The 18414-nt window shown below is 35.4% G+C and overlaps 1 protein-coding gene across 3 annotated transcripts in view; it reads left to right on the top strand.

Annotated features, from left to right (window-relative positions):
- Positions 1–18414, top strand: part of LOC128221157 (uncharacterized) — a 59206-nt gene that overhangs the window by 16845 nt on the left and 23947 nt on the right. For 2 of the 3 annotated variants that reach the window (XM_052929618.1, XM_052929617.1), the window contains 2 exons: positions 12714–16949; positions 17989–18106. In XM_052929618.1, the coding sequence (XP_052785578.1) occupies positions 12714–16949; positions 17989–18106 (4354 nt within the window). Of the gene's footprint in view, positions 1–8242; positions 8639–12713; positions 16950–17988; positions 18107–18414 lie in introns of those variants that run through there. The other variant, XM_052929619.1, reaches the window with a different exon arrangement.

Below are 18414 nucleotides of genomic sequence, written 5' to 3'. Positions count from 1 at the left end.
GTGGACTGGAGGGATACAGCCATTTAATGTGAAATTACAAATTTGCTGTGGGTATTAAGAGGGCATACAGTCATGTTTTACAAACATCTCTTGTTTATCAATGATAATATTGAAGAAGTTTAGGCTGAGAAAAGACGTAACACCATAACTCAATAAGTTTCTGGTCTTCTAAGAGGATTTATTGAATTCAATTTATACTCAAGATTGGAGGCTTTCTGAATAGCCATTGATTTCCTTAGTGCAAGAACTCTATACGTGTCTACTGGTTTAATGGGAAATACCAAGTTCTTGCATTTGTAGCTAGGATTGAAGGCTTCCTGAATTGCCATTGATTTCCTTGATAGGCCTGAAAAATGCTGCAGTTTTCTTTTATCGAATTTGGTCGCTACGACCTTGAAATGTCATTATGGTCTTTATTTGTCTGTATCAAGCCAAAAATAGAAGAAAAAATAGGTTTTTACATTGTTTACAATTATGCTGGCAAGACAGATTGAATATTTCTCTCGTGTGTCTGCTTTGCTTATATATGTTCATGGCCGGATACCCCCGATACACTTAAATTTGCTATGCTTTGTTATGTACTGTGGGCGATTTGGCTAGGAAAATCTCGTAATCAATATTCTAGTGAAAGCCAGGATTGAACCAGGTTCGTCATTTCGGCACAACTCGTTTTAATTGTAGTCAAGACCACACGGCTTAACTGACGCAATTAGGTTATTGAAGAATATTTAAATTTAACATGCCAATTCATTGGAATAAGAGTTGTTTCCCCTGCTTTTGCATATTCATTAAAACGAGATTTTGTTAGTCAATTGTCCCAAACTATTTATGAAGTATATTGAGGATAATTGTTTGTTTCAGTGTAAGATCATAATATATTTCATCGAGTGAGCACCAAAGTTAATATTTCACAAGTGTCGTAGCCACAAGTGAAATTTACACTTTTGGTGTTCACCAGTGAAATATTTTGCTATCTTACACTGAAACAAACAATTTTCTTTTTATTATATGCCTGAAAATGGAATTAAAAGTCATTTAATTACACTTTTTTGGTGAAAAATGCGCCAATTTGTATGCGCACTTGACATAATTTTAGAAAAGATGTCAATAAAATTCTGAAATTTACATTTGATTAGGAACTGAGAGTGGGCTTAAATTTCAAAACAGTGAAAAAAATCAATTTGATATTCTCACTGTTTGAAACAGTGAAATATCAATTTTATTAATTACAAACCATGTTTTTTTGGGAAACCCTATTTGTAGAATCTCAAGTCTATGCTTGCACAATTTATCAGTCTGTGCAAAATTGTGCACAATCTAAATTTGCTGCAGTCTTGCGGTCTAATTCGTTCCCCTTATAGCAATTTGTGAGGCCCCAGTAATCACCAGCGGATTCAGACGGGGGGCACACAGGCACGCGCCTCCTCTTAAGAACTATTTCTCTTTGAAAACATCCTCAAGCCCTAAAAAACTCATTAAAACTATCTATTGTTCGTATTTATCAGGTAGGGGGAATTCTTTTCTAGATTTGCTACCAAAGTGTGCCTCCTCTAAGGCCAAATCCTAAATTCACCCCTGGTAATTACAATTGGTTTACCAGGCACATAGCTAGGGCCAATCTGGGATAATGCAGATCGATGCCTTGGGGTATATTACCCCCATCTATAACTCGTTTTTTATATAAACTTCAGCGTTTTTGGTATGACAAAAACTTCGGCCTGTCAAAATTTCATTACACAACTTTGTATTTGCGTACAGTCATGCAGCTACTTGCTATATTCTGCAAGAAATAACAAAAAGATACTGATGAATGAATATACAGTGGAACCATTATTCTGGCAGGGAACCAAGACATTTCTATGAATTATGTAGCTTGGAGTGTCTAATTGATGAAGTAATATTCTCTCTCTGTGCCAAATTCTTAATGGAACTTTTATTCTAGTGTTATATATAATTGCACCTATCTTTGTTTTGGCCTTGTGCAGTTCATCAGATATATATATTTGCTTTCCAGTGGCTTATAAAGATTTATCATTGAAATAAAATTGATATTTCACTGTTTTAAACAGTGAAAATCTCAATTTGATATTTTTCACTGTTTTTAAATTGAATCTTGCTCTCGGCTCCAAATTAAATGTCAGCACACACAGAGCTGGGACACAATTTCAGTGACGAATCAATGCATTTTTCCTAAAAAAAGTGTTAATTGACTTTTAATTTCATTAATAAAACATTCCCGAAGTGTGCAATGTATATTTTTTTCCTAAATGTGAACCAAAGATTTCCAATTTTTGTTTTTACGTTGTTATCAATTAATCCAAAAATTGCACCAAAAATAAGTTTTTGTACAGAAAATTTGGATTTTAGATAGGAAACAAACATTTTTATTTATCATTAGGCCTAGAAATAAAATACATTTGGTTCCGGCTACCAGACCCTACCTTAGAAACAGGCGTTTTTAAAGTCAGTTGCTAAAAATAAAATAAAAAAAAACATTTTTTTTTTAAGTGTGTGTTTATATATGTAGTTTAAAACTTTTAAAAGGGACTAGATACCAGATGATACCAATGCAAGAAAACAAAAAAGAAAATTTCAAAAACCTGAAAATTGATATCGTTGTGTGCAACGCATTGAATCTTACTTACTGAAACACACGACACATGTTTATTTCGCAGATTTTGCATACTTTCCCAATTTGAAATTTAATGGGTACGTCTTTCATGAAGATCCCAGTTAATTTAAAAATAGCATCAGTATATGTATCTGTACTAATGACATGTCTTTCACATACTAAATATAGTTTTTTTACACACTATAAACTGGGAAACCATTATGTGCTATTTTTAAACAGGTAAATTCAGCTGTCAAATAGCGACATAATATTTTTTAAATCATGTAAAGTGATGTATTATCAGCCTCATACTAGCTTGTATTAACAATTCTAGGCTTGTTTTGTGGAAAAAATGTATTTTCAAATTTTGGAACCATTTGGTGTATGGTCCCTTTAACAAATGTGTCACTTTTTCTTCCATTGTTTTCTCCCTACCTTGTGTCACTCTCTATATCAATGGGAAGAGTAATGATCGGAGCTCTGAGAGAGACTCGTGACTCATATATTATGACTCTCTGATTCCAATCTCATGTCTGTCCTGGTTAATAACTGTCCTAGAAAGTATTGGTGCTATTCCAAAGTGCTATCATGACTCATGTACATTTATTTGCTCTGATATTTATTTCAATTCCAATTTCATGGAGTCTGGTTCTATAAATGGCCATCTGTCATTCTAGAGTTTCTGTCTGGTAGAAGCAAGTGGAATGAATTTTACTAAATATTTTCATATAACAATATTTTAATTTTAAAGATAAATCGTATGATGTTACTAGAAAAACTGGCACGTGCCCCCTCTAAAATCGTTCAATCTGACTTTATATTTCAATATTGGAGAAAAAAGTTATAAAATTTGCATCAAATGAACCATTTCCAACTACAAATTAATAAATTTCTTTAGGGAGTATCTTCCAAACCCCATGCAAATAGTTTATGCCATATACAAATAATATATACATATGGAGGGGCACATTAGGTTGTGCCCATAAGTAACGCCCCCTCTATGGTCATTTCCTGGAGCCGCCCCTGCTTCTTATCCTTATCATAAGACTTGTCTCACAGTGATTCCAGTCAGTTGATTGGCTGATTGATTTTAATTACAATCCACTCGAAACACTCAGATATACACTTAAAATTAAATCAAATCTGAGGTAGTTATTGATTACGCAATTTCATGCAAGCAGGGTAAATAGCTGTCAAGACATCCTGGAAATTCTTGGTGAATTCCAGGATTTTATTGTGACTCACAAAAAGGACAAATGACCATTTATTTTCTTCCATCCATATTTATAAGCTTTTAGCTGTTTTTACAATGGAGCAAAACTAAATTTGTATAAACCAATTTGAGTTATAAAAAAAGCTGGAAAAAACACCACCTGATTATTGTCACCAACAACACCCTTAGGGCCACCCATCTCTGCATGAAACAGGAATTAAATATTGGAGTTCTAAATTGATAGGAAATTAATGTCTGTGAGTCACTATAAGATAATGGAATGGTACCAATGATTTCTTTGGCAGGCTTAGAATGCATGAAATTGGAGCCTTAAGATATATTGGAGGAATATGTTGAACGGTTCCAGCAGTCAGTATCTTAGTTTTATCATTCTTAATGATTTGCAGCACTTTATTTCGTCATACAGAACAAGTGCATTTCACAAAAACATAAGCAAGTCCCTAAATGGGTTCTGAAGAAATTATTAGTGCCATAATTTATGTATTTATAGGAACCCATATTAAGGATAAACATTTATTTCCATCCAATCAATTTCTCAATACGATATTTTGTAGTAGTAGTAGTAGGAGTGTAAATATAGCTGCTGACTAGAATTTATTGATGCCATGTCATAATCCATTTGTTACTCAGGCCAAAATGATAAAATATTTGGTTTTGAGTTTCCCTCAGTAACCAACATTTGGCTCATTGTTAAGAACTTTGTTCATGTTAACAACTTGATTAATGACATCATTTTTTACTTTTAAACGTGTAATATTTGATGATTTCAGCTTACAAATTTTAATATAAACTATTAAGAATTAAAGTACAGCTGAAAAAGATTTCTGAAATCTTATTAGAAATGCAGCAGATCACAAGTGCATCCATTAAACTTCCAGATTAGCAATGATTTAAAAGTTAACAACGATGATGCCAACAAAGTTGTTAATTTTTACAAAGTTGTTAACTTAAGTTCTGAACATCATCCGCCCATTTTTAGATGAAATAAGTAGACTGGTTTTAGCTTGTAACAATTTAATGCTAAATTTTTAAATTTAAAATTAAAAAATAGGTTACAACTACCAGAGAGTCTAAAAAAATCAGGTCGCTTAAATTTGGTGAACAAGTCAGGAACGACAAACACACAGTTAATTTATTGTGGCCTAAACGTTAACATTAACTTCTAATCAATTTATACTCAAACATTAAAATCCTAATTTCAAGCACTTAGAGTAAATAGCTGCTATGGACATTATTGGTGCCGTTATTATTTCCAATTCTAAGGGCGTGTGACTCATGTACATTTATTTCCAATCAATCTGAGTGATCATTAATTCTAAGAGTAGTTCTTTTAGGCTGTTATTGGAAACTTCCCCCAGCAATAAACAGACTCAGTCAAATAGCATCATTTTTTTTTATAAAATCATTAACTGTGCAATTAAATTATGATGGGTAAGGTAATCATCCTCTTTCAAATACAAATCTATGAATTGGAAGTAAGCCATAGTTCTTAAATCACTGTAGTTATAATGTCAGTTAATTATTAAAGAAATTCTTAGAAATACTCAAAGATTTTTATGCTCCTTACAGTTCATGACAGCACACCAATTTATAATTAACCATTTCACCAATTTAACTTACAGAAAACATGTATAAACTAACAAAACAAACACCAATGTATTGAATTTACTACTGGTGGCTTATCAGCAGCAAAGCATTCTTGCACCCACTAAATAATTCATGAGCTGTTCAGTCAGCCATGGTCTTAGTGAAATCCGTTACTGCTTTGTCCATCTGTCCAACTTTCCATCCAGCCATCTGAAAGGGATTTAATTAAAACTTTGATAATAGATAATTAAATTAATGAGGTGAAGTGAACTGCATAAGGGGGTTCCTGGGTTCAAAGGTACAGAAGGACATACAAAACACTTAAAGTAAAAAGTAATATGTAGTGTAGTTCCAGTCTGTGCCTTAATTTTTTTCAGCATTTGTCCTTTCGGGCAAGTAATTAAAGAAACCACTTGCCCAAAATAACCAATTCATGCCTATATATATACAAAAGCTAATATTTCAATATAATAATAACTTCCAATCATGATGAGTGAATTGTTGATGAAGAAGTTATGAAAACAGAGGGATTTTAATTTTGGAAAAATGCACTTAATTGCCCATGTGGGCAACCACCTTGGAATTTTGACTTGCCCGAAACAGTTTTTACTTGTCCCGGGCGTCGGGCAACACAGTTACAACGAAGACTGTAATTCTGGAGCGCCCTTAGCAACTTGACTGATAAATTAATTTTGATGACTTCTAAATTGAAGAACAAGTCATATTGTATACTGATTAGGAAATTGGTGATGCATTACTGTTACCCATTGTTTTCACAAATGATACTACCCCAGGGAATCAGGTTAAGTATATCATTATCAGTTAATTATTATTGTTTCTCTTTCTTGTTATATCTGCAAACAATTATCATGGACATTGCCTAATAGAATCTGACCCATTATTGTTAGTATTACTAGAGTCTAACCTACTCAGGTAAACCAGACTCACCTGGTAATGTTATTGCAAGAGTGCAGCTGTGGAATATGTTGACTGGTACCTGGGTCAATATTCAACAGCATCTGAATTCCAAAAAGTGCATTGTTTAATGTTTATGTAAAATCGCACTTACAAGAGCAATAATGGAGAAAAAAATGCTATATATATATATATTACAAATAACCTGTATATTTCCGCCATTTCCATTGGTGGAAAAGCTGTCATGTGATGAACCATAAATAATGATAACAGGCAAAAAGTGCTATTTCTGTTAACAAACTCCTGTGCATGATGTTATTTACCTTTGTACACTAACATAAAAATAAGCTACTTAAAGTAATTCTAAAATCAGCGATGTCTCATTTCAAAGCGTTGAGTATTTAAATGTAATAAATAAAAAAATGATGTATAACTGGTTTTAGGGGGATTATTATTAAAGCAGATAATAAAACACTTACACACTGATGTTACCAGTTTATATCAAGTCTCCAACATGAATAACGCAAAACCATTGGTCAAGGACTGGTCACACAGTAACCCCATATTCCATATAGGGTCACTAAATTATATCGTATCATAATGGCTTCTCTTTTCCAATTCTGATTAATGAATGAAATATTTTTCATAAATCGATGAATGTAAACATGTTATCGATGTGATATATACGTTACCAGGTTAGTTGTTGACGCGATTATAAGGAATATACGAGGCGCACCACCAGATATGGTTTCCTTTGCCTCGTATTTCCCACATCGGGTCACCTATTAACACTCAACTTATGATATCTATTTTTTTTCTTTAAACATTATATTTCTTTAAACATTATATATTTTACAATGATTGTGAAGGAAGCTATGATAGCTTATACTAAGTCACTCTTGTTGGCTCGATATTGCGCGAGAGTGTGGTCTGGTGTTGTGGGGGAAACCGGAGTACCCGGAGAAAACCCACTTATCCAGCATGGTGACCAGTAACCAGACTCACATGCACCCAGACTGGGAATCAAACCTGCGTCGCCTAAGTGAGAAGCGAGTGCGCTATCCACTGCGCTAACCATACAACCACAATAAGACCACAATAAGTGATTTTCATCTGAATGTTGTTTCGGTGAATATCACTTTTTTTGGTCCATGAAAAAAGATATCCACATAATATCATCAGTCAAATAAAATAATAAACTGTATGAAGAACTACATGCAAAATTATAATTCTATTTCAATTATGAAAAAGCCTATTAGTCACCACAAATAGTAGCAAGTTTCATGTTTGTATTCATGTATGTTGAAATTAATATTTACTGAATTCTGATTGGTTGTTCCATCTTGAGACACATTTACTGAATTCTGATTGGTTGTTCCATCTTGAGACACATTTACTGAATTCTGATTGGTTGTCTCATTTAGACACATTTGTAGAAAAAAATCTGCGCTTATTTTCATTCAATCTTTGTTTGTCGTACCTGACAGTTGACATATGAAAAACAAAATGATAACATAAAAAAGATGTATTTATTATTTATATTATATGTCTGGTTCCCAGTCAATTCTGCAGACTGTTGATGAGATGTAACTGCTTAATGATAAGCCAAGGCAAAACTCACTGAATATTACCATGGTAACCAAGCAGAGAAAAGTGAAGAAACCACAAAAAAACTTTGTTTCTCTCTGGATGTTGTTCAAATGGTAAATGGAGGAATCCTGATCTGATTATTGCTAGAATGCGGTACCTGATGATTTATTCACACACGTTACATCATTTTGGCTTTGAAATTATGTAAAAACAATGAAATCTGGCCGAGTACCTAGGTAGGAAATTCAGGTGATGATATTATACAAAGACATATTTTACTTCGGGAATACCCAGTGCAATATGTGATAGAGCTGATATTTGTATTTTTGTGTTCTCAATAATTTTTGAGTTCATTGATCAAGAATTGTGATTTTTATGAGTTTTGAATTAATAAGTGTTTGTTTTTATTATGTGTAAACTTTAATAATATAACTTTTTAATTGTGTGATTTGTTTTACGTCTGTGTTAAGGAGATTTTATGTCTGGAATTTGTGCTTTGTGATGCAATGAAAATCAGAAATCAGCATCGATGTGTTTTGAAGCTTTTGTCTTGAAGTTATTGTGGTCAAATTAAGCAGGGAACATTCCTTAGGTTTCATGGATTATCGAAAATGCTCTGACGTCATTCTAAATGGATTTAAAAGTTAAGAAGAGTTCGCGCAATTCCTAGTCCAATGTGGTCCTTCCTGTCTGGAATTATGGTACAACTATGTTTTATAATTACAAGTAGTCAACACTGGTGAATCCGGGTGGGGTGGGGGGCGGGTTCGTCGCTTCACCCCCCACACATTAAATCATCAAATCTTACTTTTTATTTAACAATATTAAAAAGGGTAATAAAATATGTCTAAGAAGCACTGTTTTTGCTTGAAATCGTTTCTTTTTTCTTGTATTCTTTTGAGAACCGCCTGCCCACTTAAAACCAAATTAATTGGGAATGGCGCAAGTCAAAAGGTCATGCCAAAATTACGCCCCTCTAGCTTCAAATCCGCCCCTCTGGTCAATGAAGAAGTTTGTTTTATATTTAAACAGTGTGTGTATACGACATGATAAATTTGTAACATCATATAAGCTACATTGGAAGGCAACATTTTGCTTAAAATGAAGACTTGAAACAAACATAACTTTTCTTTTTCTACACCATTTTAAATGAAACAGAGGGCAGGCTTTGCAGCTTAAAGAGCCCCACCCTTAATGTCAAATTCTGGTCCGCCCAGCAGGCTTTTGTCATTATGGAACTAATTTGTTTTGGTTTTAAGACCAATTTAAGAAATAACAAAAGTGACTAGCCAATAGACAAGGAGTTTGATGTTATTAAAGACTTATTTTTGGGACAGCAGAATCTATTGATTTGGGAAGCACTATCTTAAATTTTGGCAAATCTCATAGACTCTATGAGATTAATATCAGAGTCTAAGAATATTTAATGACATTTAGTGAATTCGTAAAATGTAAAAATAGATTCAACTTTCACAGTATTGTATAGATAGTTGATCTTGAATCCTGGATTATTGTTCTGCTGTGCTGCTTCCCTGGAGATGGGTGTATGGGAATTGATATATTCTTTTGCAGACTGCTTGGAATTAAATTTGCATTCAAGTAACTGTATCTTGGTATGTCTGGAGCCATTTTTGTGAGGCATCTTAGCAAACATTTACGACCTAAGGAAGAAAAAAATAGCTGAATTTAAACATGTACAATTCTTTTAATTTAAAGCTGCACTCTCACACTGATAGACAGTTTTGACATTTTTTTTTTTAATTTTTTGTCTCAGAATCCGCTGATTTTGGCATAAATGTCTTCAATTCAGTCATATAAGATAACTCACAATAGAACAGACCTCAAGTGTTTGAGGAATTGCCAAAAAATCCATTTAAAAAAAACAAAACATTATTAACGCTTTTAGGCATGAAACATCAATTTTCAAATGTAAATATGAAAATCTGTGATCAGATCTTTTGTCAGCAGTCTTATATCACTGGTTTCCAAACAATTTGCTCACTTAACCCTTTACTTCATGTAAAACTAAGCCATATCAGGCTGCCAGTGTATGGCTTATCAGTTCATATCAGTACCCCTACTTCTTAGGAGATTATTGGTTATTATTGGAATTTCGACCCTCATGTATTACAAACCTATTTTCTTAGTATTTCTTTTGGTTTAATCAATAAGTCATCAATGTAAAGTTTTGAGAGAATTAAATTTCCAATCCAGTCATATAAATTTTATTTTGTCATCTAAATTATTTCCGCATGATATTCATAAACAAACAGAAAAATAATAAGAAAGTGCTTAAAACGGTCAAAATGTGAGAGTGCAGCTTTAATATTAAATAAACAAGAAATTGAATTAAGTTTGGAAATGTTTCATGAATACTTGCCTTAGGTCTGTACTATATACACCTTCTATCTAATACTTCGATCAAAGCAGTCCTCGATTGAGTTCATGTTGAAATTATAAAAAAGCCTGTAGCTTAAAGCTGCGCTCTCACAGATTTACCATTTTTACAACTTTTTTTTATTTTTTGTCTCGGAAAGGGCAATTTTTTGCGTAGATATCTGCAAACCATGGATATAAGATTTCTGACGAAAAATCAGTTCGTAGATTTTCATATTTCCGATCGAAAATTAATGTTTTATGGCTTAAACTAACGTTACTAACGGTTTAAGAAAAATGCATAAAACATCAATTTTTGAACTTAAATATAAAGATCTGCAATCTTATTTTTTATCATTTATATGAATGGTTTCCATGGATTTTCGCAAATTTTTTCGCTCGTTCCAAGACATAAAATAAAAAAGTCTTTAAAATGTTCAATCTGTGAGAGTGCAGCTTTAAAATCTTAAGAAATGCTGGTAGTGTTATAATAACTGCACCAACCAACAACTAGTGTACTTGAATCTATATACATCGGATTAGCATGAGTCGTATAACTTCAATTATTAGCATTATGTGTGCAGTAATTGCTTTGTGTCTTATTGTCAAGGACAGAGTTCAATAAGTAGCACTCTGGGTTCTCGATCAATAAGTTTCAGTTAAACCATCTCAAAAAGTAAAGTAACTGATCAGCTTCTACTTCTTCTACTTAAAATTCACATATATCAATTCCAAATTTGTGCCTTTTAGTGAATATCATGTCTTTTTTATAAAATAATTTCACAGATATGTTTCTTAGGTGACCCTCTATCGAATTCATTCATCCCATGTTGATTCGGTAAAAAAAGCATGGCCGCCGCAGTCAGGCAGTGTTGCATTTCAATATATGTCTACCGTATATGGAAAACTCTTCAGAATCCTCGCAAGCTTAACTATTGCATGGTTATTGAACAGTTAAGCTCTGCCTGGTTTGTTACTGTTTTCAGGTGCGTAGCTTAGAGGGCAAATGTTGGATTACGCAGATCAATGCCTAAGGGTATATAACCCTTCACCCCCTAGCCCTTTACCCCCCTTCGATTTTTATTTCAAAGTCGGAGATTTTGGTATGGCAAAAACTTGGACCTGTCAAAATTTCATTACGCAACTGCGTATTTGCGTTCTGTAGCCAGCTACGCGCCTGGTTTTAATATGGAAATTAATATATAGCTGAAATCAAGGAAATTTGAACGAAAACACTCCAGAATATTGTACAACAATTATTTATGCCACATCCTCATTCTACACGGTCTAATCTGTCAACATTAAAGTGTATTCAGGGTTTGTTTTTTTTTGTGACATTTTCCTGTTTGCTGCAAAGATTCTGAAAACATAAGTGAGATCAGATGCTTTACATTTTTTACAATATCTGTTTTTAAAAGAAGTACTTTTAAAGAAAAGAGCAACTTGTGGAGTTGCTGAAAAGCAATCTATTTAACATTTAAATGCGCTGTTATTAGCGCACTTGCTCACCAATACAACCCTGGGTGCTTGTGAGTGTAACCTGGGGCTATTTATTCAATAAACGCCTTAAAGGGTTCGATATTTGTTTTATTCATATATGATGGAAAAGAAACCTATAACAAACAAAAGAGTATTTTAGAGACATAAAGAGAATATTTCACAAATACAAATACAATTACGAACGACATGCCAAATAGAAATTAAGACATATGAGAAGATAAAGAAGCTTACCAGGACAGCTATGATGTTTGTAAAATCAAGTAAAGTTAAGTATTGAGTCTAGAATTACAATCTTTCTCTTACGAGAAGAAAATGTGGAATGACATAAAGAAGAAAGGAAAGGGACAAAGGATTTAATAAATCGTGCATAGACCGTGAATATAACAATTATGTAAGTAAAAAGTGTTCACTGCCATGACAGGATAATTTGTATTCACATTCAAGCTAATCAACATACACGCCTGGGAAACACTTGCACTGCCTATAATTTAACACCTGGTTACATGAGTTTGGTTGATGGGCACCAAGCCGGACAAGTGGGTTTTCTCTGGTTTCCCCCACAACACAAGACTTCACTCTAGGGCAATATTATTCCAATGACAGTGACCTAGTACATTTTATTATTAATCAAATATTAAATATTTGACACAACTGCGGGACAATCGTAGTACAAATACTTGAGAATTGACAACAATATATGAAAAACTTGCTCAATACTGGTTTCAGGCCAATACAGCTGACCTGGGACAAATAACTGGGCCAATATGAAATCACCTTATTAATAACATTATAATATAACTTTCTTCACATTTGTTGTAAATTTAATAAAGTTTCAACAAAAAATAGTGATAAAATATAATTATTTCTCATTGTTATCCCAATTCTATTGTCTATTTCCAGGGAGTGTGGCGAGGAGACAGCAGATCGTGTGAGCAAAGGGGGATAATCTACTCCGGACCAACACTCACACGACCAGTCAACATGAATGACAACCAGTCTACTCCCCAGCCAATCAAAACCACCGATACATCCACCCAGCCAATCCAAGAGCCTGAAACAGTCAATGACAACCAGCAACCAATGGAAAACGCTGATACTCCCGCAAACCAAGTTCAAACCAGTCCAGTGAAAATCCCAAGTAACAATGCTGTGATACAACAGAATGATGAAAGTAACAAGTCTGTTGAAAATTCAAATTCAAATCAGCCAATCAGATTCAACCTTACAAACAGTCAACCAATCAGATTGTCTAGTTCTTCATCTTCTGATAGTTCAGACCATTCAAAACGAACAACTTGGGGTCAAGTTAAAAATACTTCACCAAAGAAAACAAAAAAGGACAAACAAGACATTGATGAAAAAGAATCAGGATCGCCCCACCATTCACCAACTAAACACAAAAACTGTAAAGCCATGACGTCTTGGAAAGATATTTCACCATCTAAATCAGCTTCTAGCTCTGACCTTGAACACAGTTGCCATAGCAACCAGAGCACAGACTGCACACATAGAATATTTAGATTTAGTTCGAGTAGGTCATTAAAAGATTTAAATGAGTCCACATCAAGTTCAAATACTGACAATGAGGCTCAGAAGCCGAAAGATGTTGAAAATGTTAACAAGGATAAAGAAGTTAAAACATGCTGCAAAAATGAATGTGGTTCTCCATGCAAGAAATCTGGGGTTTGCAAATGTGTGAAGAAATGTAATGTCTGTTGCCATGACAAACAAGAAAAACAGATATCCCCCGACAACCAGAATGCTCTAGTCAATAGTCAGACTTCTTCAAATGACAACGGATCCCCAAAACGTGAGCGAAGAGACCCAAATGATGATAATTGTGACAATGATTATTTTTACGATGAAGACTTCAGTGTTCAATTTGATACTAACTTGAGAGAAACATCTGTGACTCCAATAGAATCAGATCCAAATACAACAATTCTTGATTTTCCTAATATGGTTACTGGCAGCTACTTAAGATTCAATGGTGGGTCTTCCAATGTCAGCTTCAATAATTCCAAAGCGTCGTCTCAAAATGCGAGTGTTAACACTCTAAAAGTGTCAAACACTGATAATACAATTGACTTAGCTGCACAGTATGAAGCTGGGCAGTATGATTCTGAAAACTCTGGAAATTCTGGTTCCCATGTTTCTACAATGGAAATTGACTCGAGTGACCAAAATATGCTGGGCTCAAGTGATCTGATAGATTTGAGCGACGGTCCCCTTTTTACCCCAACACCTTCTAATAGCCGAAATGAGGAGTCATGTGACAGCCTAGATGGTAAAGGTGAAGGTCAAGTTGAAAAAGGTCAGGGTGAAGGTCAGGATAGTGATATGAGTGGCAGTAATGGGTCGTCATCTGATACAAACCTGAATGTAAACTGTAACACCAGAAAAGAGGAATATTTTTTATCGTTTGATGGCTCCAATTCAAAAGTGTCTGGTTCAGAAACTGATATCTCTTTGTCCTTTACTTCTCATGATTCCTACCAAGGTCATTGGATGCAGAGCGAAACCAGTCAAGGGTCACATGACTTACATTGCAACGGTTGCCATGGTGAAGGTCATGAGGCTAGCAACGAGGTTTCAGGCTCAGAGGGGCAGGAAGAAAGCACGGACAGTTTCCACATTTGTTTCAATAAGCTGTCACCACGTCACAAAAGTGGCCAATATGTTGCTAGGGAGAACTTGACTGGTCGCGTTATGAAGAGACTGGTTACAGTGAAAGAGAGTTCACCTGAGCATGGGAATTCATCGGAAGATGAAAATACTAGAACAAGCACCACTTTAACTGCTGGAAGCAAGACTGTGTCCTCAGTAAGTCCTCAAATGTCACTAAAGAAGAGAAATTTAAAGCCAATCTGTCAACCAGTCGGCAAGGTCAATGTTGAAGGTCATTGTCATAGTAACCTGGCCGTAGGTCAAAAAGAAGGTAAACCAGAACAATTGTATTTGGTGGGAATTGGAAAACCGTTAGAAATTCTTCGCAAAGCTAGTGTACATAGCCATTCATTACCTCCGAAATCCAAACTGGTTTCATGGAAACAAGTAAAAAATATCAAGAACGATAGCAGCAAATGTCAAAGTTTGCCGGAAATACCAACATGCACTAGTTGGGAAGATATAGCAGCCCTAAAATGCCGGAAATTGGCAGATGTGAGTGAGAGTTTTCACAACAAGAGGCATTCTGCCTCACTGCTGGAGTTTTATCAGAGAATGAAGAGTGAATCAAATCCAGTTTCCCCAGATACAATGAATAACCTTGAGCAAATTTTGTGGCCAAATTTTATCAGTCAAAAAGTAAAATCCGGAGAATTGACAGATTCTTCAGGATCATCGCAAGAATGTCCTCATTGTTTGGGCAAACTGCAAGGTGTCGAATTGGCTGACAGTGGTACGAAAGCGTACACAAACAAGAGGATTTTTGATTGGTTGAAAATGGAGTGCTCAGGGTCGCTTAAAGATTCCAACAGACCAAGTTCACTCGCTTGTCAGACTTGTCTGATACCAGAGTGTTCAACAAAAGAGACATTAATTTCACCACAGACTGTTACATTATGGTGTGGTACGAAAACTGTGGGATCCCAGTTCCCGCCAAAAACCAAGGATTGTGCAATTCAAACGTTTGTGAACCTCCAAAACTCCAATGACAATCTGAACTTGAATGATAAGTTTATGAATTGTGTTAAGAAAGATCAGGCTTTACAAACGTCGGATTTTGAGGAAGAAGAAATATTGTCGATCTTATCGGACAATTTTGAAGATTTCAATTTTCTAAAGTCCAATGAAAGAAGTGCAAAAGAACTGATAAGTTGCCCAGACTTAAAATATTTTGAGAATGATCTAAAAAACAAAAGTGCTAAGATTCAAAGATCAAAAAGTGCAGAAGGTTATCGAAACCCTAATGCATCACAACCAGTACCTCATGAATACGCTTCTGGGGTTGGTCGATCACGTTCAGTGGGACGCTTGGGAGAAAGGTCTTCATCTGTGTCATGTAGGCGCAGAATGGGGATAAGCAAACACTATTCCCAACAGTCGTTGCCAGATATAGCGTTCTTAACTTCTTCTATTTCGATCGACAAGGAAGAATCAAGGGACTCGCTATTTGACATAATGAAACTCGACCTTCCCTACCCTGTAACCATTGCACCGAAAACAGAGCTTGAACAATTTAACATTTACAAACAGAGTTCTGGCCCTTGTCATCATCACCATGACAACAAGAAACCAAGCATCTGTCAGAATAGCCAGTCTCAACCACAACAACAATTGAAAGAACAACAACTACAGAATATTAAGACCAAATGTTGCATCAATATTGCAAAACTTAGCTTAAAATCCGACCCAGATTCCGCATCAAGCAGTAGTGGAATTTCAACCAGTTCCGCATCATCTGGTATTGACCCTGGTTACTGTGACTGTAGGTCAAGGTCATTGGAAAGTCCAGAAAACGACCTTGAGAGATTAATATTCTTCCCACCCCATACTGAGGAGAAGATTAAGATCGCTAAAGATTGTTGCAATGCCAGGCGAAAAGCTCAGTCTGTTCCTAGCCGATTGTCAGAGTGTGCAAATGCTAATGGGTATGAGACAAAATTCACCAAATATGCAAATGAGGCACGACCTCTTGTTGCCAAAGTTCAATGTCAAGGCTCAAAAGGTCAGTGTAGGATTAGCGCAAAGTGGATCAGTGGAAATAAAAATGTGGAAGGGGAGGTTGCGGCTGACAATTTGTATGCTTTGGAAGAAGAGCAGACACCGGTAGCATCCCCTGATGGCCCTGTTTACCATAGAGACAGCGGTTGCTATGAAAACAGCTGCCATGATGCTACATGTAACCATGACAACAGCAGTTGTGGATTATACGGGGGAGGGGAAACTGACTTTACAGAAAGTGAATTCTACCAGGCTGTCGAAAATGACAGAATGATTGTGGTGGGAAATGGTTACTATGCCGGCGTTGCCATGGATATTGATTCTAACTCCTCAAGCGGGAGTTCCATTCCAAATGGTGATAGAAAGCCACTTAAGTCTTGTCTAAGGAAGCGTAACCGGACACTGAGGTCAACTAGATCAATGTCAGCAACTGATACAATGACCTTGAACTTCGATGACATTGAGGCAAAGGTGAGATTGAATGTTTGATAAAACAAACATTGTGAAAATGTGTTATTTAGGGTGGGTTTTATTTTTCTGCCTGTTTCGCCATTGAATATGTGTTCATGCTCTATCTTATTGCATAATGGACCATATACATGTATTTCTAGAGGAACCATGGAGATGATCGTAACAATTCACCTTTTTTTTTTACACGTGAATGTTATACATCAACATCGTAGGTATGAATAAACGCTATTTCCAGACAGTACTGGACTGATATGCAGATACAGACCCCAATTCAATATTTTTATTTGAGTCAATCAATTTAAGGGGCGGCAAAAAAAAGGGGCGGGTAGGGATGAAAATCTAGCAATTAATTTATAGTCCCCTGAGCTTCATATGGGAATAATCTTAGTTAAACTTAAATTTTATATCATTATGCAAAATTTTAGGATTCTGGATTTACAAATTTTTTTTATATATATTTTGTGTGAATTGTTATGATAATGCACCAGTCAGTTGTAACCACGGCTCCCCCAGGTCCGGGGGTATACTGGGGATAGCCGGGGAAATGGGCCATGTTTTTACCTTCCAGGTGGCCCCGCAGTGCCGGGTGAACGTGGTGGTTTTGTTCTTCGTGCCAAATATAGCGGGGAATGGGCCTTAACTAGGGTCACTGGGGTGCGAGGGTATTTGGTGGGGATTTTACCCGGGCTTGCCTAGGCCGAAAGTCAAAGTCCCGGCTGGTCCCTGGACCTGGAGTGGCCGTGGTTACAATTGGCTGGTGCATAATTGATAAACATTGTTAATTGTTTTCATTTTTTCGCATGTACAAATAAAGTGCTTTAGGGTCCAGTTTTCAGCTGTAAGGTGATTATAAATTAATTACTGGGTTTTCATTCCCACCCGCCCCTATTTTTGGGGTTATTAAATTAAGTTTAAGCAAGTAATTTAGCTAAATGAAATATGATACAATGGTAGAACTATTATAGATAATAGATTGATATATCTAGATATAAGATACATTGAGAAGGTTAAGCCTGACAAATTATTATATTAATTACAGGTGCGCAATCATCGCCACTCATACGGCTGTGACGAGGTTTACATAGTGCAGGACGAACATGGACAGATGATGATGTATCAAGCAGACGACTCCGCAGAACCTGTTATGTTCTACTTGGGTAATTATCTCCCTTAGTTTTAAGAATGCCATTTTGTGATTGACAAAATGACAAGTTCAGATGTATCAAGCAGGTGACTCCGCAGAACCTTTTATGTTCTTCTACTTGGGTAATTATCTCCCTTTTAATTAAAACACCATTTTGTGATTGACAAAATGACAAGTTCAGATGTATCGAGCGGATGAATCTGCAGAACCTGTTATGTTTTAATTTGGTAATTATCTCCCTTTGTTTCAAAAATGTCATTTTGTGATTGACAAAATAACAACTTAATGCTGTTTCAAGCAGATGACTCTGCAGAACCTGTT

This window comes from Mya arenaria, chromosome 16 (genome assembly GCF_026914265.1).
Source record: "Mya arenaria isolate MELC-2E11 chromosome 16, ASM2691426v1".
NCBI classification, from domain to species: Eukaryota; Metazoa; Mollusca; class Bivalvia; order Myida; family Myidae; genus Mya; species Mya arenaria.
This window is presented reverse-complemented; position numbering and strand designations above follow the sequence as displayed.